Raw genomic sequence first — 24,698 nt, 5'->3', positions numbered from 1 at the left:
TCCAATACAATGTTGAATAAACGTGGGAAGACTGGGCCTCCTTACGTTAAGATCCATTACATCTTGTTTGTAATCTTCAAGGAAATGTCTTCTGCTTTTCGTCACTGAGTGTGTGGTTGTCAGTTTGCCATTGTTGTTGTTGTTCAGTTGCTAAGTTGTGTCTGACCCTTTGCGATTCCATAAACTGCAGTGTGCCAGGCTTCCCTGTTCTTCACTCAGAGTTTGCTCAAACTCATACCCATTGTGTAGATGATGCCATCCAACCACCTCATCCTCTGTCACCCCCGTCTCCTCCTGCCCTCAATGTTTTCCCATGTATGGCCTTTATTATGTTGAGGTATGTTCCCTCTATACTGATCTTCTTTATAGTTTTTTAAGTGGAAACAGTGTCAGACTTTATTTTTTTGGGCTCCAAAATCACTGAAGATGATTGAAATTAAAAGACACTTACTCCTTGGAAGGAAAGTTATGACCAACCTAGACAGCATATTGAAAAGCAGAGACATTACTTTGCCAACAAAGGTCCGTCTAGTCAAGGCTATGGTTTTTCCAGTGGTCAAGTATGGATGTGAGAGTTGGACTGTGAAGAAAGCTGAGCACCAAAGAATTGATGCTTTTGAACTGTGGTGTTGGAGAAGACTCTTGAGAGTCCCTTGGACTGCAAGGAGATCCAACTAGTCCATTCTAAAGGAGATCAGTCCTGGGATTTCTTTGGAAGGAATGATGCTAAAGCTGAAACTCCAATACTTTGGCCACCTCATGCGAAGAGTTGACTCATTGGAAAAGACCCTGATGCTGGGAAAGATTGAGGGCAGGAGGAGAAGGGGACAACAGAGGATGAGATGGCTGGATGGCATCACCGACTTGACGGACATAAGTTTGAGTGAACTCTGGGAGTTGGTGATGGACAGGGAGGCCTGGCGTGCTGCGATTCATAGGGTTGCAAAGAGTAGGACATGACTGAGCAACTGAACTGAACTGAATCATAAATGAATGAGGACTTTTGTCAGAAGCTTTTTCTGGATCTATTGAGATGCTCATATGGTTCTTATGCTTTATATTTAATATGAGACACAGTATATGTGTATAACCAGTTGCTCCAACTTAACATATTGAATGGGTCCTACTCTCCTCTTTAAATTAAGTTAGCACTTTGCCCAAAATAAAATGATTATATTAATAAAGATTTATTTCTAGGTCTTCTATTCTTTACATTTCTGTATATATTTTTCCTATATAAATGTTACACATACTAATTACTTCACTTTTGTAGTACATCTTGAAATTTTTTAATGTGTGTGCTCCAATTTTGTGATTTTTCTTCAGGATTGTATGGGCTTCCTTGGTGGGTCAGATGGTAAGGAGTCTGCCTGCAATGCAGGAGACCCAAGTTCGAGACCTGGGTCAGCAAGGTCCCCTGGAGAAGAAAGCCCCATTCCAGTATTCTTGCGTGGAAAATCCCAAGGATAGAGGAGACTGGCAGTTATAGTCCATGGGGTCGCAAAGAGTTGGACATGACTGAGTGACTAATACTTCATGGCTGATCCAGACCATTCTCATTTCCATTCAGCTTTAGAATTGAATTATTTCCAAAGACAATGACCTTTACCCACACTTGGTGTATACTGTGTGGACTCGAATCTGCTCCCCTAAAGCCAAAAACAGTGGCACCATGTCTATATTTGGTGGTTATAAACTGTGTTTAGGGGAGGTGATCACAAAGAACACATTAGAACATTCTTTTGTTTTTCACCAAAAACACTTGATGCAGTAGAACAGTGAAATATGTCTTTAAAGTATCAGAGGTTTTGGTACCAAGAATAGTATATTCTATGAAATTGTGATTTAAATGAAGGAGCCATGCAATGATGGTTTTCAAATTTGCAAGAAAGTTTTTTTTTCAGCTGGTATCTTACAAAGAAAGTCTTTCATCATTGTCCGGGTCATGTAATTTATTAATACTTTTAAATTCCATGTGCTATAAATATTTATTTGAAGAAGTTCAGACATTACAAATATATACCAAGAAGTGGAATTTCTCTCCCTCTCAGTCCTTGCCTCCCCTCACACTTCCATTTTTATTTCAGTGACTATAAAAATATATATCATAAAAATTTAAAAACTATAGTGGATTCATCCTTTTGTACTTTGTTATACTTAATTTTTTCTAATTAATGACATTTCAAGAAAGTAATACAGATCTGTTTCATTTTTTCAGCCTTTTGAATATTGTTACATTTTACGTAAAACCCCACAATTTTCTTATTTCCTATTAATAGAGTTTTAGGTTTTTGCCAATTTTTATCTGTTATAAACTGAGACTGACTAAATAAAATCTCAGTACTCAATATACACTTATGATAATATTCCTTCAGTTAGACACTCGAGTGCTAAAGTCTCTAGAATACAGTATTAAATCATATTTTAAACATACAGCTTTAGGGATAGATGGAGACAAGAAAGATTTCAACATTCCACTATGGAATGGATATTTTAAAGTCACCACTCTTGATTCTTGTTCTTTTAGGCCATTAACATTTTCAATTGTCTGTTAAAAAAAAAGAAATTGAAACTAAGCTACAGCAATGTAATGAAGGAAGGATAGAAAGATAAGAGAATTCTAAACTTGAAAACTTAGTAATTAAAAAAGAAGAAGTTTTGGAGGAGAAAAATAAGGGATTATAAAAGTCCTCAAATGAGAAAATTAGCTGAAATGCATCCCTCCATCCTCTTCTCCTTTCCCTCCTCTCCTTTCATTCTCCTTCTTTTAAACATTTTCAAAGACAGTTGGCAGCTACAAATTAAGAACTTTTTTTTTTTTTTAGCATTATACTGAATTTGAAGGATTTTGGAGATAATTCTTAATAAAAGAGAGAAACTAGTTAAGGAAATCTATGTGGGAAAAGTGAAAGTTAATCGCTGTGTCCGACTCTTTGTGACCCATGGACAGTAGCCCGCCAGGCTCCTCTGTTCACGGAATTCTCCAGGCAAGAATGCTGGATTGGGTTGTCATTTCCTTCTCCAGGGGATCTTCCCAATTTAGGGACTGAGCCCAAGTCTCCTGCATTGCAGGAAGATTCTTTACTGTTTGAGCCATCCACCCAGTGTGGGAAAAGGATTAGGTTAAAGCAGCATTTGAAAGATGCAATGTGATGACTCTTTGTAGAAAAGAGGAGAAATAGTGGGGAAGAGTATCATGATTTAATCACAGGCAGAGCCAATTAATAGGCCATCAGCAAAGTATGTAAATGCTCACAATACCTTGCCCCACATGGGTTAAAAATGCTAATCTCCAAGAGCTTGCTTGATCACCAAGAGCCAGTAGAAACCAGATTTAAATGGGGATGATTCCTTTGTGTGTACATCAAGAGGGTGCTGCCTGGGGTTTCCTCCTGCCCACCAGCTTCCTCAGACCCTGTTTCAGGTCTTTGTTTCTTAGGCTGTAGATAAAAGGATTGAGCATGGAGGACACAACTGTGTAAACAATTGTTGCCATGTGGTCCCTGACAGTGTAGGTGGACACAGGCTGTAAATAGACATAGAAGATGCTTCCATAAAAGAGTGTTACCACAGTGAGGTGCGAACCACATGTGGAGAAGGCTTTGCGTTTCCCAGAAGCTGAGGGAATTTTAAGAACTGCAATGAGGATTTGTATATAAGAGAAAGTAATGCATAGGAAAGGGGTCACTAAAATAAAAGATCCTTCTATCAATATCACAATTTCGTTGACAAATGTGGGGGAGCAGGACAATTTTATCAGAGGGCTGAGGTCACAGAGAAAGTTATGGATAATATTAGAGTCACAGAAGGTGAGCTGATTCAGCAGGAGTGTGTGTAGGAGTGAGTGGAAATGAGGCAACGAGCAGGAGAAGGCCACCAGCAGGACACAGCGGCGGTGGCTCATGATGGTGACATAGTGGAAGGGGTCACAGATGGCCACATAGCGGTCATAGGCCATGACTGCCAGAAGGCAGCTGTCAGTGTTGCCCAAGGCATATATAAAATACATCTGGGTCAGACATCCAGCATAGGAGATGGTCTTATGTGACAGGAAGTTCACCAGCATCCTGGGGACAATGGTTGTTGTGAAGCAAATGTCAGTGAAAGACAGGACACTCAAGAAGAAATACATGGGGGTGTGCAGTTGGGGGTGAGAGTGGATGGCCAGGATGATGAGCAGGTTCCCTGTTATGGTGACCAGGTACATGATGAGGAAGAGGATGAAGAGTGGCTTCTGGTCTTCAGGCTGGGAGGAGAGTCCCAGGAGGATGAACTCAGAGACACTGCTGGTTTGGTTGAGTCTTTCCATTGACTCGGGTCTATTAATAGCTATATACAAGAAGGTTTATTATTTCACATGCTTCAATTCCGTATCCCAAATCATGAGAACCCAGCAGGTCGTTGTTCCCTCTATTTGGTCATCATTAGCCACTCTGCAGGGAAAGCATGTTACCCTTATCGTTCTTGATGTGGTCCTTCCTTCCCAAATCCATGGGCTTGATAAGAACCTTATATTGCAAGCTGGAGGGACAGAAGAAGAGTTTTACTTAAAAAAATATTGAGGTGAACCTCTTTGATTCTAGTTCCTTCATTCCTATTCTGGAAAATTCCTATTTCCTTCTTGGGAACATAACAATAAAACAGATGTTTCTTTTGAGTTGTTCATTTTGTAGTTTGGGAGACAGATCATCAGCAGAGTAGGTAATATTATATCATGTAGGGATACATTTTTAAACAAAATACAAGAAGATGGAGGTGACTGGGGATTAGAGGGCATTTTAGATATTGAAGTCACAGAACACTCATTCCTTATCAAAGCAAATTCAGTTGGTATACTAGGTCTTGGGTGGAAATAACCATTTTTCAAAATAACCAACAGAGCTAATCTCAAAGGAATGTTGAATCCAGTACAATAGTGATTTTTCCTTTTGTCTGCACACAGAATGAGAGGCTCTCCCTCCTTAGCTCATGGGATATGAGCGTCAGTCTATGCAGATCTTCCCTCTTTGTAAACCCATTTTCCTTTTTTTAAACTCCTGTTGTAAATTACATTTGTATAGTATGGACATCCATTTTTGACTCTTCAATTTTTTCCTTAAAATTCCTCTTTCATATGTTTATCCAAAAATAACTGTGAGAAACATGTCTACATACATGTTTTTTTTTTTTTTTTTGGTTGTATCTAGTGACCTAGCAATGGACATTAAAATAGCCTCTGTTTCTTACTACTGCAAAAGTTCTATAATGAGGGATTGTGCATCTACAAAGTACTCTAACAAAGTGCTTTAAATCAAGATTTCAGAGTCAGCGTATCCCCCTATATCTTGTGAATAGACATATCCCTTAGGGATTTTGATACATTTTTGAGATGTTTGGGTATTTATACATTCTTAGCTACAGTAAAAATCTCAACATATATACTTTCATATCATATATGACATGAAACACACATATCATCAAAGTGTCTAAAATAATTTCTTTAGAGGCACCATATCCTTTCAGACATTTTGAATGCACATTGGTATAAAAGTACATTGATATATTATCATATTAATTAATAGAAAAAATAAGTAAGTGCTTACATTTTAGTTTTAAGTTACCCCAAGTTACTTCAGTTACTTCATGTGTGATATTGAGCAAAAGCATCCACATTCTCATGAGGGGTTAGTGAGATAGCACATTTCAAACACCTCAAGACAAGCATATTATGAACACTCAGGAGAAGCTGCTGATACTCATCAATCCCCATGTCACCCTCCCTCATCTTCTATTTCTAGAAGGTCTCAAAATCAACTCATTCACCTGTGTAAAATATCACATCCTGCACTGCCAAATTTTCAGGCTAATTTTATGATTTTGTAAGATTTTACGGAAGAAAGGAAAAGACCCTGATGCTTGGACAGATTGAGGGCAGGATGAGAAGCGGGTGACAGAGGATGAGATGGTTGGATGGCTTCACTGACTCAATGGACATGAGTTTGAGCAAACTCAGGGAGACAGTGATGGACAGGAAAGCCTGGTGTGCTATAGTCCATGGGATTGCAAAGAATGAGACATGACTTAGTGACTGAACAACAGCAATGGAAGAAATATTTGTTTTGTTTCAGTGCATTGAGCTTTGAGTGGATCAGTAATTAAAGTTAATTAGAATAAACCAATATTTGTTGAAAATGTATTACATGTCAAGCTTATTACAGTCACCTCACTAAATTCCATAATAAGAAATTGGAAAGCACGTGTTATTAAATGGGAGAATGAGGCTTATAGAGGTGAAGCAATTTGCTCAAAGTCTCTAAGGAATCACAATCAGGATTTGGACGCATTCAGATTTCTGACTCACTTTAAGCTCATGCTTTCAAGCATTACACTACCCCTCCCCTAGGTTTGGTATATTTATCATCTGTCACAGTCACCAACAATCAATCATGCACTATTTTCCTCATTTTGGCAATTTCCTAACATGAAATACCTCTCTATTGCCCTTTATCGACAAGCTTTCTTCTCCCATGTTCTGAATCTATCCTTGTAGTTGCAAGAGAGGTGATCTGGTTATCTTTGTTGCTGAGATGGTAGAATTTGAGTATTTGAATATTCATGATTAATTGACCAAAATCATGGGCTTTTATAACTGGGGTGTGTCTGGAGTGTGGAGTTGTGGCCATGCAGTGACAGTACCCTGAAGACAAAAAATGGGGTTTGATTTGTCCTGCATCTCCTGCTCACAAGTTGGTTCTTGACATTTTAAGGATAACAAGGGAGACACCATGTCTGCAAAGCAGTTTATCACACACAAATCAAGATTGAAAGGTGAGTCATTTGTGAAAGGGCTGCCTGGGGGAATGTGGAATACAAAAATTAGTGGCAATTTGGTGAATTATTTAAATTGGATGCTCCAGGTCATAGATGTGAAGAACACCCAGGCTAGAAAAAAGGAGGAAGGTTTTGGATCTGAGAACCGGGGAGAATAGTTCTAAAAGCAGTGTAAGTGGATCAGAATAGGAATACAACAGTTTTTTTTTCCCTCTTCTTTTCTGCTGAAGCACTTTGCTTTCACCAAAACTTATGTTATAGGTAGCCTAGAAGTCCAACTGGATGAACTTAAAACCAAATGCCACATGGAAGTTCTACTTGGACTTTATGACTTCTCAATCCATAAAATATTTGAAAGTATCCAAAGAGAAAAGAGTAAGATATTAAGCTGGGATAGAGTAGCCCAGTGGGTGGCCAGTTTCCTGAAGCTCACCTGCATGTCCAAATGCTTTTCTTTCATTCCCAACCTCTCCAGAAGCTGATCTGCACCATGTCTGTTCATCAGGTCATAGTTTGCTTCTCAGCCAAAGCTCAGCTTCCTCGTGTGTCTCCCATGGAATGGGAGACGCTCTGACTTAAGTAAGAGGACTCTCCTGATTGTGGAAGACTAGCCAGCTTCTCGTGAGTTTGGAGTATTCTCTGCTAGCCCCTGGGGTGCTTGTTAGGTTGAGGAAGTTGTGGTGTGATGACTTCTCAGGAAATTTCATCCTGGGATCTCTGTAGGCAGAGAAAGCACAAAGGGAATCAGAGCTAGCCCAGCTGACTTCAAGGGGACAGGGGACCCCTGAGGCTTCCTGTTTAGCTGTGGGACTAATCTCAGAGCTAATGAACCTCAGTGCACTGTCTCAAGGTCAGGCTTCAACTGTATTTTATCAAGGATAGGAAAATATTCATGTGGGTGAATATTTTCATTTTATTGAAAATAGGTGTGGACCAAGGTGTATTCTAGAACCAGACAGATCATACATAAATGAATATGCAGAGTTTTCCAATTTTAAGGGGATCAATTGGTGAAGATCAATGGTGTGTATGTACTTTCCAGTATCTGGGGAAGCATGTGGATTAGATTTTTTTTTAAGTGAGGGATTAGGCTACTGTGAATTTACATATGTTTAAAATCACAGGGTCAGGCAAATGTTGTCATATTTAGCAAAGGGGCTTTGAAAAACATGTATGTATTTAAGAGTTTAGGCTCAAATCAGTGATTTGAAGTTGTATTGAGGGAGAGGATATACTTATTAGAATGCTGGCCTACTCATTTAGGGGTTGCTTTTAACAAGAGACTTTGCCTCTATGAGCCTCAGTTTCTTCATCTGAAAAAGCAGGATAGCAGTTCTTTCTGGCACTAAAACCAGAAACATTTTCTTTTGAGCTTTATATAGATAATATTGTATATTTTGTTAAAAATCATCCACAAATATAGGAAAAACAACACATTCTGCTACTGCCCTCAGGGTAAACTACTGTCTCACACAAAACATCTGCGTCTTCTTCCTTACCTTTGAGTTGAGTGTAGAAAGTTTAATCTACTTACCAAGAGTAAATACTACTGAGGCAGAAACCCCTGGGTTTGAGTCATGCCTCCTGCACTTACTCTTCATGTGGCCTTCATCTTTCTTTTGTTTCCATTCATTCACCCAACAAATATTTAATTATTATTTTCCAGCTTTATTGAGATGATTTACATATAGCATTGTGTAAGTTAAAGGTATACAACACAGTTGTTTGAGACGTATTTATTAAGCACAATAATTACCACAATAATGTTAGTTAACACATCCATAACCTCACATAGCTACAACTTATTTGTTTTGGTGAGAACATTTTTTCTTGCACAACCTGGTAAATTTTCTTATTTTCCTTTAAAAAAAATTTTTTATTAGAGTATATTTGATTTATGATATTTCATTAGTTAGATGTAAGCAGAATGAATCAGTTATGCATATACATATATCCACTCTGGTTTAGATTTTTTTCCCATATAGGCCACTACAGTGTGCTGAGTAGAGTTCTATGTACTATTGGTGGGAACTTTTAAATTTTTGTCCTTTTAGCAACTGTCTTTCTTTAAAAGAAATTTAAAAACTGAGGTACACTTGATGTGCAATGTGTTAAGTTCAAAGTGTACAACATAGTGATTCTCATTTTTAAAGATTGTACTCCATTTATAGTTATTATAAACTATTGGGTATATTATCTGTGCTGAACAATACATGCTTGTATAAATAGGTCATCGTTTTATATATGGTGATTTGTACCTCTTAAACCTCTATCCCTATTTGCTCTGCCTCACTGTTAACCTAGAGTTTGTTCTCTATGTCGGCATTTTTTTTTTTTTTTTTGCTACTTTCAATTGTTTCTTTTATTTCTACATTCTACATATAAGTGATATCATACAGTATTTGTCTTTCTCTGTTTTTTCTTAGGGGAAAATTGCTTTATTTAGTTTTCTTTTGTTTATTCAATGAAAGAGTCTTTCAATTCTATAGTGCTTGACAATTTTCAAAAGTTTCACATACATGATTTCATATAACCCCACAATTGCCCTTTTAAAAATTCCCTTCTCCTATATTCCCCTGCATGGATCACAGCTTTGTCTTTGCAAAGGGTTTTGTGTGACTCAAAAAAATTATTAAAGAGATGGAAATACCAGGCCACCTTACCTGTCTCCTGAGAAATTTGAAAGCAGGTCAAGAAGCAACAGTTAGAACCAGACATGGAACAGTAGACTGGTTTCAAACTGGGAAAGGAGTATGTCAAAACTGAATACTGTCACCCTGCTTATTTAACTTACATGCAGAGCCCATCATACGAAATGCCAGGCTGAATAAATCACAAGCTGGAATCAAGATTGGCAGGAGAAATGTCAACAACCTCAGCTATGCAGATAATACCACTCTAATGGCAGAAAGTGAAGAGGAACTAAGAGCCTCTTGATAAACGTGAAAGAGGAGAGTGAAAAAGCTGGCTTGAAACTCAACATTCAAAAAGCTAAGATCTTGGCATCTGGTCCCATCATTTCACGGCAAATAGTGGGGGGAAAAGTGGAAGCAGTGATGGACTTTATTTTCCTGGGCTCCAAAATCATTGAGGATGATAACTCCAGGCATGAACTTAAAAGATGCTTGCTCTTTGGAAGGAAAGTTACAGCAAACCTAGACAGCCTATTAAAAAACAGAGATGTAACTTTGTGGACACAGGTTGTATAGTCAAAGCTATGGTTTTTCCAGTAGGCAGGTGTGAATGTGAGAACTGGGCCATAAAGAAGGCTGAGTGCCGAAGAATTGATGCTTTCAAGTTGTGATGCTGGAGAAGACTTCAGAGTCCCTTGGATGGCAAGGAGATCAAAGCAGTCAATCCTAAAGGAAATCAACACTGAATATTCATTGAAAGGATTGCTGAAGCTGAAGCTCCAAAACTTTGGCCACCTGATGCAAAGAGCTGACTCATTGGAAAAAACCCTAATGCTGGGAAAGATTGAAGGGAAAAGGAGAAGGGAGTGATAGAAGATGAGATGGTTAGATAGCCTCATCGACTCAAGGGACATGAATTTGAACAAACTCCAGGAAATAGTGGAGGCCAGAGGAGCCTGGTGTGCTGCAGTCCATGGGGTCGCCAAGAGTTGGACATGACTCAGTGACTGAACAACAACAAAAGGGAGGCAATCACATTATAATGACCTCTTGATTCTCACTGAAAACACTTGATGCAGTAGAACAATTAGATATGTCCTTAATGTTCCAGAAGTTTCCATACTTAGAATGCTGTATCCTATCAAATTATGATTCAAGTGAAAGAGCCAAACAATGATATTTTTCATATTTGCAAGCACCTAAAAAGTTTCTCTTCAGCTGGTATTTTACAAACAGTCTTTCACCATTGCATTGGTCATTTGATTTATTAATAGATTTCAATTCCATGAGCTATCAATATTTATTTATACAAATTCAGATGAATGTGTATCAAGAAGTGCAATTTCTCTCCCTCTGTGTCCCTCCCTAGCCTTACACTTCCATTCTTATTCCAGTGACTATATAGATATATAACATATTATTTTGAAAACTAAAATGAATTCATACTTTCATACTCAGGTCTACTTAAGATTTCTATTTAATGATATTTCAAGAAAATAACAGAGATCTGCTTGATATTTTCTGCCTGCTGCATATTGTTATATTCGATAATTAATCACAATTAGTTTCTCCAGTCCTTATTGGTAGGATTTTAGGTTTTTCCCAAATTTTTATCTGTTATAAAATTGATTGACTAAAATAAATTGTCTGGAATCAATATACACTTATGATATTAATAATATACCTTCAAGTCAGACTCAAGAATTGGTGTTTCTAGAATACAGTTTAAATCGTATATTTTAAACATGTAGGTTTAAGGATAGACAGAAGTAAGAAATGTTTCAATATACATACTACGCAATGGATAATTTTATGTTATCATTCATGATTCTCATTCTTTCTGGCCATTAGCATTTGGGAGTTGTGTGCTAAAAAAATATGAAACTGAAAAGGTATAAAACCATAGAAATATAGTAAATCAGGAGAAAGATAAGAGAGTAGTAGAAGTGAAAACTTAATAAGCCAAGAAAAAGTTTTGGAGAGAAAATTAAGGTGTTATTAAAGAGGGTGGGATGCTTTGGGAGAATGGCATTGAAACATGTATAATATCATATATGAAACGAGTCAGCAGTCCAGGTTTGATGCACGATACTGGATGCTTGGGGCTGGTGCACTGGGATGACCCAGAGGGATGGTACAAGGAGGGAGGAGGGAGGGGGGTTCAGGAAGGGGAACACGTGTATACCTGTGGCAGATTCATGTTGATATATGGCAAAACGAATACAGTAAAGTAAAGTTAAAAAATTAAAGAAAAGAAAAAAATAAAAAGTATACATGTAAGATTGCATTTATGGGGACCTGTAAATGTTTAGGAATGTGCCAACTTTAATGAGAAGTGTAATTTAATGTTTTTCAGATGTTGATATTTGAATAAAATCTCTATAAATGCAAAAAAAAAATCCTGATATTGAGATAATTAAGTAAAATATACTCCATCTTCTCCTTTTCCTTTTCTCCATTCATTATCTCCTCTTTCAAACATTTACAAAGACAATCAGCAACTATAAATTAAGTAATTAGTTTTAGCCATTAACTGAAATTGAAGAATTTTGGAGGATAATTATTGATAAAAGACAGAAATTAGTCCAGGAAATATCTGTGAGAAAAGGCTTATCTCAAAGCAATATTTCTAAGATGCAATGTGATGAATTTTCATAGAAAAGAGGAGAAATGGTGAGGGGGTGTATCATGATTTAAGCTGAGGCAGAGCCAATTGATGGGTCTTCATCAATGGATGTAATTGACCACAATTCCTATTCTCACATGGGTTAAAAATGCTAACCTCCAAGAGCTTGCTTGATCACCAAAAGCCAGTAGAAACCAGATTCAAATGGGGAAGATTCCCTTGTGTGTTCATCAAGGGGATGCTGTCTGAGGTTTCCTCCTGCCCACCAGCTTCCTCAGACTCTGTTTCAGGTCTTTGTTTCTTAGGCTGTAGATAAAAGGATTGAGCATGGAGGATAGAACTGTGTAGACAATTGTTGCCACGTGGTCCCTGACAGTGTAGGTGGACACAGGCTGTAAATAGACATAGAAGATGCTTCCATAAAAGAGTGTTACCACAGTGAGGTGCGAACCACACGTGGAGAAGGCTTTGTGTTTCCCAGAAGTTGAGGGAATTTTGAGAATTGCAATGAGGATCTGTATATAAGAGAAAGTAATGAATAGAAAGGGGGTCACCAAAAGAACAGGTCCTTCTGTCATTATCACAATTTCATTGATTAATGTCGGGGAGCAGGACAATTTCATCAGAGGGCTGATGTCACAGAGAAAATGATGGATAACATTAGAGTCACAGAAGGTGAGCTGATTCAGCAGAAGTACATGTAGGAGTGAGTGGAAGTGAGGCAATGAGCAGGAGAAGGCCACCAGCAGGACACAGCGGCGGTGGCTCATGATGGTGACATAGTGGAAGGGGTCACAGATGGCCACATAGCGGTCAAAGGCCATGACTGCCAGAAGGCAGCTGTCAGTGTTTCCCAGAGCATATATAAAATACATCTGGGACAGACACCCAGCATAGGAGATGGTCTTATGTGACAGGAAGTTCACCAGCATCCTGGGGACAATGGTTGTGGTGAAGCAAATGTCAGTGAAAGACAGGACACTCAAGAAGAAATACATGGGGGTGTGCAGTTGGGGGTCAGAGCGGATGGCCAGGACGATGAGCAGGTTCCCTGTTATGGTGACCAGGTATATGATGAGGAAGAGGATGAAGAGTGGCTTCTGGTCCTGAGGTCGGGAGGAGAGTCCCAGGAGGATGAACTCAGAGACACTGCTGGTTTGGTTGAGTCTTTCCATTGGCTTGGGTCTGGTTAAATACAAGACATTCTGTTATTTCACATCTTACCATTCCATAGCCCAAATCATGATAAGTCTTTGTTTCCTCTATTTGGTCATCATTACCAGCTATTCAGGCCATGTCACTCTCATGGTTCTTGATGTGGACCTCCCTTCCCAAACCCATGGGCATCATAAGTGCTTTATGTTAAAAGTCGGAGGGAGAGAATAAGAGCTTTCCTTTAGAAGTCATCAGAGGTGGACTTCTCTGATTCAAGTTCCTTAGATCCCAATCTGGGGAAAGCACTGTTTCCCTACTGGGAACATAGCAATTCAACTAAGAAATATTTGCCTTTTGTGCCATTCATGTTGTAGTTTGGGTGACAGATCAACAAACATAATATGTAAAATAATAGTATCAGGTAGTGATACATCTGCAGAGTGTTACAGAATAAAAAGGTGTTTATTGTCAAGCTTATTTAACTTAGAGTCAGTACATATTCAAAATCCGGGTTGGATTTTCATAGCTGGAATCATTCCTAAGAGAAATTTCAATCATTTTTAGATATTGGTTATTTATAGATGAAAGTTAAGAAAAAAATCTCTACAGTGAACATGAAACTGTAGTGAAAAGTGTTTAAAATCAATTTTCAAAGAATTAAGATCATGGTCTCCAGTCCCATTTTGAAAATAGACTGGAAAACTGTGAAACAGTGACAGACTTAATTTTCTTGGGTTCAAAATCATACAGATGCTCTTTGCAGGCATGTAAACTAAAGATGCCAGGCTCCTCCAAAATTATGGGTTCTCTAGGCAAGAGTATTAAAAGCAGAGACATTACTTTACCAGGTGCATCTAGTTCTCTGTTGTTTTCCAGTGATCATGAATGGATGCATTAATTATTACTATCATTGAACAAATAGATGTTTTTGAACTGTGGTGTTGGAGAAGACTTTTGAGAGTCCCTTGGACTAAACAGATCAAACCAGTTTTTTATAAATTTCCTGAATATTATTTGAGGAAAATCTGAAGATGAAACTTTTTTTTTAATATAAATTTATTTTTTTAATTGGAAAAGGTTGATTGCTGGGAAAGATTAAAACATTGAAAAGGGGAAAATTGGGATTTGGTTGGATAGCATCAACATGAATGGACATGCCATGAGCAAGCTCTGGGTGTTGGTGATGGACAGGGAAGCCCCCCTGCAGTCCATAGGGTACAAAGAGTTGGACATGGGTTGTCCACTGAACTGAACCAGTGATACATTTGTTAAAAAAAACCAGTATTATTAGTATAAGCAGATAGAGATCATTGGACTGGTGAGTTTTTTTTCATTTCTATTTTTAAATATAAATTTATTTATTTTAAGTGCTAATTCTTTATAATTCATTGGTTCTGCCTCTCATCAACATGAAGGACCCTATTCTTTCCAAAAGCAAATTCAGTTCTATAACATCTAGACTTTGTGTCTCTTTGCTGAAATAAGCATTTGCCAAAATAATCAACAGTGAATATCTGTTACCATCTGTCTAAATTCAACAGTATTTTTCCTTGTTTGGACACAGAATGAAGTGTTCTTCTTTCTGGGTTAACCCTCCTGAACTAATCAGGCTATCATCAGTTTCATCCCTCTTTCATTAGATTCGGATTCAAATGTATTCTTTTTAATGGCTGAGTAATATTCCATTGTTAATATACAATTTATGTTTTAAAATTTATCCATTCATCTATTTATTGGACATCTAGGAAACATGTAAATATGTCTTCCAGTTATAAACAGGACTTTAAGTCTTGTGAACATGTGTGTTCACGTGTCTCTTTCAATTCTGGTTTCAAAGACTATAGCCTGCCAGGCTCCTTTGCAGTGGGATTTTCAGGGTCAGAATACTGTTCTATTGCCATTTTTTTCAGGAGATCACCCCAGGGATTGGATCTGTGTGGCTACAACTCCTGCACTTTGCATTCCCACCAACACTAAGTGCAACCTTTTCTCCACACCCTTCCAGCATTTATTACATATTAATTTATTTAACATTCTTGGATTGGTGTGAAATGGTACATCATTTGTGGTTTAACTGCTTATTTTTATCTGATAATAAACATTTTTAAACCTCACTTACTTCATATGTAATATTGGACACAAATATCTACATTCTCATGAAAGTTTAGTAAGAGAAGGCAGTTAAAACACTTGAAACAAAGACAAGCATATTGTAAACATCCACGAGAAGATGTTGGTACTCATCAATCCTTGTGTCATCGTTCCTTATGTGCTATTTCCAGATGCTCTCATAATCAGTTAATTCACGTGTATAAAATACCACATTCTTCATCATTGAATTGTCAGGCTAATTTCAGGATTTTCCAAGATTTTATAGAACACCTTGTTTATGCCTTGAGCCTTGAGTGAATTAGTAGAGTTAATAATAATACCTAATTATTTATTGAAAAGTTATTACATGCCACATTTATGCTAAGCACCTCACTACATCCCCCAAAAAGAGGAATTGAGAGGCATGTGTTTTTATCAGGAGACTGAGGCTTATGGAGGTGAAGCGGTTTGCCCAAGGTCATGAAGGAAGTGAGTAGGAATCAGGATTTGAATCCTACTCTGATTTCAGTCTCACTCTAAGCTCATGCTCCCAAGCAGTATGCTACCCTTCTCTAGTTTTGGTATACTTATTATCAATCACCATCAACATAGGCACTGTTTTTATTGTTTGAAAATTCCCTACATGAATTATCCTTCTACCCTTTTAAACTGACAAGTCTTTCTTCCTCCATGTTCTTATAGTCACAAGAGAGTTGACCTACCTTTCTGTGTTGAAGAGATGGTGGAATTTGAAAATTGGAATATCCTTGATTAAAGGGCCCAGGTGAGTCAGAAATAATTAGCCATGCTTGGCTGGGGTGTGCCTGGTGTGTGGAGCTGTGACTGTGCCGTGGACAGTACCCTGAAGACAAAAAGTATGGATTTGATTTATCTTGCATCACCTGCTCACAAGCTGATTCCTAATGTTTTATAAATAGGGAATATCATGTGCATGAGGAAGTTTATCACACACAGATCAGTATTCAAAAATGAGTCACTTGTGAAAGGTCTTCCTGGGCAATGTGGAATATTAAAAATCAGTGGTGATCTGGTGAATTAATGAGATTGGAGCCTCCAGGTCAGAGATGTGAGGAACACCCAGGCTGATGACTAGAAAGAGAGGAAGGTTTTGGATTTGAGAATCAGGAAGATTAGCTCTAAAAGGACAGGGTGTATGAATGATGCTGGGAATACAACTCTTTCTTTCCTCTTATTTCTATTGAAGGATTTTGCTTCCACCAAAACATATGGTATAGGTGCCTAGAAGTCACCAACTGGATGGATTTAAAACCAAGTGACATATGGAAATGTTACTTGGATCTTATGACTTCTCAATCCATGAAATATTTGAAAGTATCAGGGAGAAAAAAGTAAGGTACCAAACTGGGTTGGAGTAGCCAAGTGAGTGGACAGCTTCTGAAGCTCACCTCCACGTCCAGATGCTTTTCTTTCCTTCCCAGCTGCTCCAGAAGATGATGTGCACCACATCTGTTCATCAGGTCAAATCTGCTTCTCAGTCAAAGTTCAGCTTCTGCATGTGTCTTCCGTGTACTTCTGGGCTGATTGACAAGGAGAGAAGCAGGGATGGAGGAGGAGCTGACATACTACTCCAAAGGGATAACACATTTCCCTTTCCTGACCTCAACCCCCATTTCTTCCCTAACGCCTGGTCCCTAGCATGATGCTGCTCCTCCCAGCTCCAGATCTCAGAAGGCAGAGATGGTCTGACTCAAGTGGGAGGACTCTCCTGATTGTGGAAGCCCAGCCAGCTTCTCATGAGTCTGAGATCTGCTCTGCTGGTCTCTGGGGCATTTATTAGGCTGAGGGAGTGTGATGTGAGCACCTCTCAGAGGAGTTTGTCCTTGAATCTCTGTAGGCAGAGAAAGCAAATGGGAATCACAGCCAGCACTGCTGACTCCAAGAGGACAGGGGACCCCTGAGGCTTCCTGTTAAGATGTTGGCACTAATCTCAGAGTTTCTGAACCTCAGTACATCATCTCAAGACTATGCTTCAGTTTCCCCAGGATGGGCTATCATGAGTGGACAAATATTTATGTGGGTGAGTACATTTATTTCAGGGGATTCAGGTATGGACCAAGGTGTAGTCTAGATCTGGCAGATCATAAGTCAATGTGGGAACATTGTACTTTTCAGGGGATTCAGTTGAGGGAGATCAATGGTGTGTATGTGCTTGCCAGTGTCTGGGGTGCATGTGGATTAGATTTTTTCTGTGTGGGATTAGGTTAATATTAATGTATTTTTAATGTACAGGGTCAGGCAAAATATATTGTCATATTTAACAAAGGAGCTTTTGGAAAAAAATGTATGTATTTCAGAGTTCAGGTGGTATGCATACAAAATAGAATATTACTCAGCCAGAAAAAAGGAAATCTTGCCTCTGGCAACAACATGGATCGACCTAGAGCAGTGTTTTGAGGTTAAGTTCTTTCTTTAATTTTTTTAAAATTGAGGTATGGTTGATATACAATATTATGTAAGTTTGGGTATCCAACATAGTGAATCACAATTTTTAAAGGTTATACTCCATTTATAGTTATTATAAAATATTGGGTATATTTTCTGTGCTGAACAATATGTGTTTGTAGGTTATTTATTTTCTACATAGTGGTTTGTACCTCTTAATTCTTTACCCCTTTCTTGTCTCTTCCCTCTCTCTTTGCCTACTGCTATATATATAGTTTGGTGTATGTATCTATGATTCTGTCTTTTAAACATTTTCATTAGTTTGTCTTTTAATAGTCTATATATAAGTGATATCATATAGTATTTGTCTCTGTTGTAGTATTTGTCTCTGTTGGTTTTTTTAGGGAAATTGTTTCATTTAGCATTTTGTTTTTATTCAATGAAAGATTCTTTAAGTTCTATGTGCTTTACAACTTTTAAAAGTTTCAGTTACACAATTTCATATAATCCCACAGTAACCCTTTTTAACAAGTTCCCTACCCCTGTGTTTCCCCTCCCCTTCTCCTTCTCCCCGCTGGTAACTACTAGTTCTTTCTGTATAGCTGTGAGTCTGTAATCATTTGTTCCATGCAAAGTTATTATAATACTATTGACCTTATTTCTTAAGATGTACATTGCTGCTGCTAAGTCGCTTCAGTCATGTCTGACTCTGTGTGACCCCATAGGTGGCAGCTCACCAGGCTCCCCCATCCCTGGGGTTCTCCAGGCAAGAATACTGGAGTGGGTTGCCATTTCCTTCTCCAAGATGTACATTACATCTCCACAACTTATTTATTTATAACTGGAAGTTTGTATCTTTTAGTTTCCTTTAATTATACCCTCTCCCCTCCAAAGTCCATCTCCTCTGGCTACCACCCATCTCTTCTCTGTACGTGTGAGACTTTTCATTTTGTTTTGCTTGTTTTGTTTTTCAGATTCCACATTGAAGTGAGATCATATGATATTTTTTTTTTCTGTGTGATTATTTCACTTAGCATCATACCCTCTAAGTTCATCCATGTTGTTGCAAATGGCAAGATCTCATTTTTTCTGGCTGAGTAATATTCTATTTTGTATGCATACCACATTGTTTTAAAATCTATTTATCTACTGATGGATACTTAATTAGTTTCATACTTTCTCTATGGTAAACAATGCTCCAGTGAACGTTAGGGTGCACTTTTTTTTTCAATTAGTGTGTTTGTTTTCCTCAAGAAAATGCTCAGAAGTGAAACTGCTGGATCATGTGGCAGTTCTATTTTTAACTCTTTGAGTTCCTTCCAGTATAATTTTCCACCCAATTTAAGTCTGTTATAGTTAAAAGACCAGTTAGATTCCACCATACAGGGTGGAGGACCAAACATGTCTCTCTTGTACTCAGGTGCCTGCTTTAACCAAGGTGTCATCCTGGTTACAGAAACATAAAGCAGCAGCTGCTCGCTGACAGTCTCAGTATGTCACTGATGTTCAAAGGCAGGTGCCCTGTCTTAGTGCTACAGCAAATGTAACAGCAAATATGTGATATTACTAAAGTGATAATCCTAACTTACTATTGTCTAGGCAGGTCTTTAAGAAACTCATTGATATCTTCTCTCTAAATTATATACAAAATGTCTCAGGAAATTATTATAGTTTGGCTTTGGCCCAATACTTCATCTCCTGGAAAAATGAACCCTGGAAACATCCTGTATTGGCCCTGACTCAGCACTACATGTGAGAGAGGCAGTTAAAAACACTACATTCTTGCTTTGAGGTAGTTTTGCAAGAAAGGAACACTGAATCCCTTTCCTGCCTTTATTTTTCATCAGGTGATCTCACTTCAGCTGCCTTAGTTCTCCCACTTTTTCCAATTACTAGCTGTCCTAAAACTAAGATCATGGCATCCGGTCCCATCACTTCATGGCAAATAAAAGGGGAAACAATGGAAACAGTGAGAGACTTTAATTTTGGGGGCTCCAAAATCACTGCAGATGGTGACTGCAGCTGTGAAATTAAAAGACACTTGCTCCTTGAAAGAAAAACTATGACCAACCTAGACAGCGTATTAAAAAGCAGAGACATTACTTTGCTGACAAAGGTCCATTTACTCAAAGCTATGGTTTTCCCAGTCATCATGAATGGATGTGAGAGTTGGACTGTAAAGAAACCTGAGCAGCAAAGAATTGATTTTGAACTGTGGTGTTGGAGAAGACTCTAGAGAGTCCCTTGGACTGCAAGGAGATCCAACCAGTCCATTCTGAAGGAGATCAGCCCTGGGATTTCTTTGGAGGGAATGATGCTGAAGCTGAAACTCCAGTACTTTGGCCACCTCATGCAAAGAGTTGACTCATTGGAAAAGACTCTGATGCTGGGAGGGATTGGGGGCAGGAGGAGAAGGGGACGACAGAGGGTGAGATGGCTGGATGGCATCACTGACTCGATGGACTTGAGTCTGAGTGAACTCCGGGAGTTGGTGATGGACAGGGAGGCCTGATGTACTGCGATTCATGGGGTCGCAAAGAGTCAGACACGACGGATTGACTGAACTGACTGGGACGAAGGCATGCTCCAGAACATTTTTCCTTTAGAAGTAGGCACAGTCAAAATTTGTTGTTGTTCAGTTGCTAAGTCATGTCTGACTCTTGGAGACCCCATAGATTGTAGCATACCACGCTCCTCTGTTCTTTATTATCTCCTGGAGTTTGCTCAAATTCATGTCCGTTGAGTCAGTGATGCTAACTATCTCATCCTCTGCTGACCGCTTCTCCTCTTGCCCTCAGTCTTTCCCAGAATCGGGGCCTTTTCCAATGAGTCAGCTCTTCACATCAGGTAGCCAAAGTATTGGAGCTTCAGCTTCAGCACCAGTCCTTCCAATGAATATTCAGAGTTGATATCTTTTAGGATTGACTGGTTTGATCTCCTTGCTGTCCAAGGGTCTCTCAAGAGTCTTCTCCAGCACCACAGTTCAAAAGCATCAATTCTTTGGTATTCAGCCTTCTTTATGGCCCAACTCTCACATCCATATGTGATTTCTGGAAAAGCCATAGCTTTGACTATACAGACCTTTGTAGGAAAACTGGTTGGAATTAAATAGAATTCTCAGCAGCACTGTCTCCTTTGGTATGGACATATAAATAGTACCCTTAACTTAAATCAATTGGATTCCCAAGACAAAGAGTAAACTGGTGAACGTGTTAGTTGCTCAGTTGTGTCTGACTCTTTGAGACACCATGGAACTTCATTTAGCCCACCAGGCTCTTCTGTCCATGAAATTCAACAGACTAGAATACTGGAGTGGGTTGCCATACCCTTCTCCAGGGATCTTCCCAGGATCGAACCTGGGTCTCCTGCATTGCAGGTAGATTTTTACCATCTGAGCCACCACACGAGACAAAGAGAAAATTGGTGAGTTGAAGGTAAATTTTGTGAGGTGAAGGGTAACATTGCCCTTGACCCTCTCATTCCCTTGTATTCAGATGAAGCGCACATTCAGCTGGTATTAATCTTTATTGTGCACCAGTGATGAATCATCCCCAAAGCCTTTGCTTATTATCTCCAGGTTCCTGGCTTTTTTTAAGTGATACATAATTTTTAGTTAGTAAAATGACAAATCTTATGTGTACAGCATTTTACTGATGACTTGGTCATCTTTTTCTTGTTGATGACCATTTAATTTGTGTTTAGTTTTTCCTAACATAAAATACTATGAATATTTTTGAGTTTTTAATAAACATAAAGTATTTTTATGTTTATAAGAATTTCCATACTGCTTTCCAAAGTGATTGTGTAATTTTATATTACCAGTCACTGCCTCTAGGTCATGAGGTTATGGTAATTTTTAAATTTTTACATAAAAATTTTTGTATTATATTTTTTTGCTTATTTTTTTGCTTATTAATACTAAAATGCTTTATCTTTTAAAAATTTTTTTAAATTGGAGGCTAATTACAATATTGTATTGGTTTTGCCATACATCAACATGAATCTGCTACGGGTATTCATGTGTTCCCAATCCTGAACCCCCTTGCCACCTCCCTCCCCATACCATCCCTCTGGGTCATCCCAGTGCACCAGCCCCAAGCTTCCTATATTTTGCAAGACTTGGAGTTTCTAGAAGAAATATTAAATTATATAATGTATACCTGTGGCAGATTAATGTTGATATATGGCAAATTTTTTCTTATTAAAAAAAATAAACATATAGTTGTAGGAAGAGGTGGAGGAAAAAATGGTTTCAACATTCCTATTGTTGAATGGATAATTTCTTGGTTCTTGTTCTTTCTGATCATTAGCAATTTTTTTTAAATTTAAATTTATTTATTTTAATTGGAGGCTAATTACTTTACAATGTTGTATTGGTTTTGCCATACATCAAAATGAATTTTTAATTGTTTGGAAAAATGAGGAAATTGAAAAGAAAGACATAGCAATATAATAAAGGAGGAATGGAAAACCAAGAGAAGAGAAAAAGTGAAAACTTAAGTTTTAAACAAAAAAATTTTGAAAGAGAAAAATGAAGAATTATGAAAATCTTCAAATTGAAAATCAGCTAAAATGTACTTTGTCCTTCTCCTCCTCCTCCTTCCTCTCCTTTCTTCCTTTCCCTTTTCAAATGTTTACAAAGGCATCCAAGAGCTACAAATTAGGAAATTATTTTTAGCGATATACTGAAATGTGAAGGATGTTGGTGGATAAGTCTTGAAAAGAGAGCAATTTGTTCAGGAAGTATCCGTGGGAAAAGGATTAGTTTAAGCATCTCATTTGGAAGATTCACTGTGATGACTCTTGATAGGAGAGAGGAGAAATAGAGAGGGAAAGTATCTTGATTAAGCAGAGGCAGAGCCAACTGAAGGATCATCATCACTGGATGTAATTACCCATGATGCCTCATCTCACATGGGTTAAAGAAGCTAACCTCCAAGAACTTGCTTGTTTGCCAAGAATCAGCAGAAACCAGATTCAAGTGGAGCAGAATCCACACGTGTGTTTCTCAAGAGGGTGCTGCCTATGGTTTCCTTCTAACCAACAGCTTTCTCAGGCCCTGTTTCAGGTCTTTGTTTCTCAGGCTGTAGATAAAGGGATTGAGGGTGGAAGTTAAAACTGTGTAGACAATTGTTGCCATGTGGTCCCTGACGGTGTAGGTGGACACAGGCTGTAAATAGACATAGAAGATGCTTCCATAAAAGAGTGTTACCACAGTGAGGTGAGACCCACACGTGGAGAAGGCTTTGCATTTCCCAGCAGCCGAGGGAATTTTGAGAACTGCAAGGAGGATTCATATATACGAAAAAGTAATGCATAGAAAGGGAGTCACCAAAAAAACAGATCCTTCTATCATCATCACAATTTCATTGACAAATGTGGAAGAGCAGGATAATTTCACCAGAGGGCTGAAGTCACAGAGGAAGTGGTGGATAATATTAGAGTCACAGAAAGTGACCTGATTCAGCAGAAGTGTATGTAGGAGTGAGTGGAAGTGAGGCAATGAGCAGGAGAAGGCCACCAGCAGGACACAGCGGTGATGGCTCATGATGGTGACATAATGGAAGGGGTCACAGATGGCCACATAGCGGTCAAAGGCCATGACTACTAGAAGCCAACTGTCAGTGTTGCCCAAGGCATATATAAAATACATCTGGGTCAGGCACCCAGCATAGGAGATGGTCTTATGTGACAGGAAGTTCACCAGCATCCTGGGGACAATGGTGGTTGTGAAGCAAATGTCAATGAAAGACAGGAAACTCAAGAAGAAATACATGGGGGTGTGCAGTTGAGGGTCAGAGTGGATGGCCAGGATGATGAGCAGGTTCCCTGTTATGGTGACCAGGTATATGATGAGGAAGAGGATGAAGAGTGGCTTCTGGTCCTCAGGCAGGGAGGAGAGTCCCAGGAGGATGAATTCAGAGACTCTGCTGGTTTGGTTGAGTCTTTCCATTGACTTGCATCTAGTCATATACAAGAAGGTTTGTTATTTGTCATATTCCAATTCCATAGCCCAAGTCATGATAACCCAGCAAGTCTTTCTTTCCTCTATTTGGTCACTGTTAGTAGCCGTCCCGGGAAAGCGTGTCCAGCTTATGGTCGTTGATGTGTTCTTCCCTTCCCAAATTCATGGGCATCATAAAGGCCTTGTATTGCAAGCTGGAGAGACAGAAGAAGACAAGTTTTCCTTTAGAAATTGCCAGAGGTGGCCCTCTCTGATTCAAGTTCCTTAGTTCCTATTCTGGGAAAAGTCCTATTTCCTTACTGGGAACATAGCAATAAAACTGACAAATTTTGCCTTTGTGTAGTTTATGTTGTACTTTGGGAGTTAGATCATCAACAAACAAATACATAACATAGTATCAGGTATGGATAAATTTTGTTAAGCAAATAGAGCAACCTAAGAGAATGGAGCTGACTGGGGAGTGGAGGTGGAGGTATTTTAGATAGGGAAGTCAGAGAGCCCTCATTTTTTATTAAAGCAAATTCTGTTGCATAATTCTAAAGTTTTTCTTTGCAGTGTTTTGGATAGAATAAGAGCATTTGTGAAAATAATCAACAGGGCAAATCTAGGAAGAACGGTAAATGTAGTTCAACAGCATTTTTTCCTCCTCTTGGCAGAGAATGAGAGGTTCATCCTTCTTAGTTCATGGGATGCTATCATCACCAGCCTGTGCAAGTTGTATATAATTTTTCCTTTCTTTAATTCCCCTGTCCTAAATCTCATGTGTACAGGATGGGCATCCTTTGTTGATTATTCAATTCATGTTTAAAAATTCCTCTTTCATATGTTTATTTAAAAATATATGAGAAACATTTATATACATTTTTTTCAATCATATCCAGTTGTCTAACAGTGGATATTGAAAAAACCTGTTTCTTGGTGCTGTAAAAAACTAGGTAATGAGAGATCTTACACTAGCAAAGTGCTTTAAATAAAATTTTTAGAGTCAGCACAT

The 24,698-nt window shown here is 38.5% G+C and overlaps 2 protein-coding genes and 1 pseudogene across 2 annotated transcripts; all 3 read right to left on the bottom strand.

The window, feature by feature from the left end:
• Positions 1–3,364: 3,364 nt before the first annotated feature.
• Positions 3,365–4,309, bottom strand: LOC102279726 (olfactory receptor 1L8). Its single transcript, XM_005911446.2, has one exon. It carries the CDS (start codon positions 4,307–4,309, stop codon positions 3,365–3,367), a length of 945 nt encoding a protein of 314 aa, XP_005911508.2.
• A 7,990-nt stretch (positions 4,310–12,299) lies between these two features.
• Positions 12,300–13,244, bottom strand: LOC102279442 (olfactory receptor 1L8). Its single transcript, XM_005911445.2, has one exon. The coding sequence runs from the start codon at positions 13,242–13,244 to the stop codon at positions 12,300–12,302; it is 945 nt and encodes a 314-aa protein (XP_005911507.1).
• Positions 13,245–22,762: 9,518 nt separating this feature from the next.
• Positions 22,763–23,692, bottom strand: LOC102277386 (olfactory receptor 1L8-like; annotated as a pseudogene).
• Positions 23,693–24,698: the final 1,006 nt, after the last annotated feature.

The sequence above is a fragment of the Bos mutus genome, chromosome 11 (assembly GCF_027580195.1).
Source record: "Bos mutus isolate GX-2022 chromosome 11, NWIPB_WYAK_1.1, whole genome shotgun sequence".
NCBI lineage: Eukaryota > Metazoa > Chordata > Mammalia > Artiodactyla > Bovidae > Bos > Bos mutus.
The sequence above is the reverse complement of the archived record's forward strand: the minus strand, read 5'-3'. Positions and strand labels throughout refer to the sequence as shown.

What these genes read in the sequence shown, in the direction of transcription:
- LOC102279726 (XM_005911446.2), bottom strand. Translation starts at nt 4,309, where the DNA reads ATGGAAAGACTCAACCAAACCAGCAGTGTCTCTGAGTTCATCCTCCTG.
- LOC102279442 (XM_005911445.2), bottom strand. Translation starts at nt 13,244, where the DNA reads ATGGAAAGACTCAACCAAACCAGCAGTGTCTCTGAGTTCATCCTCCTG.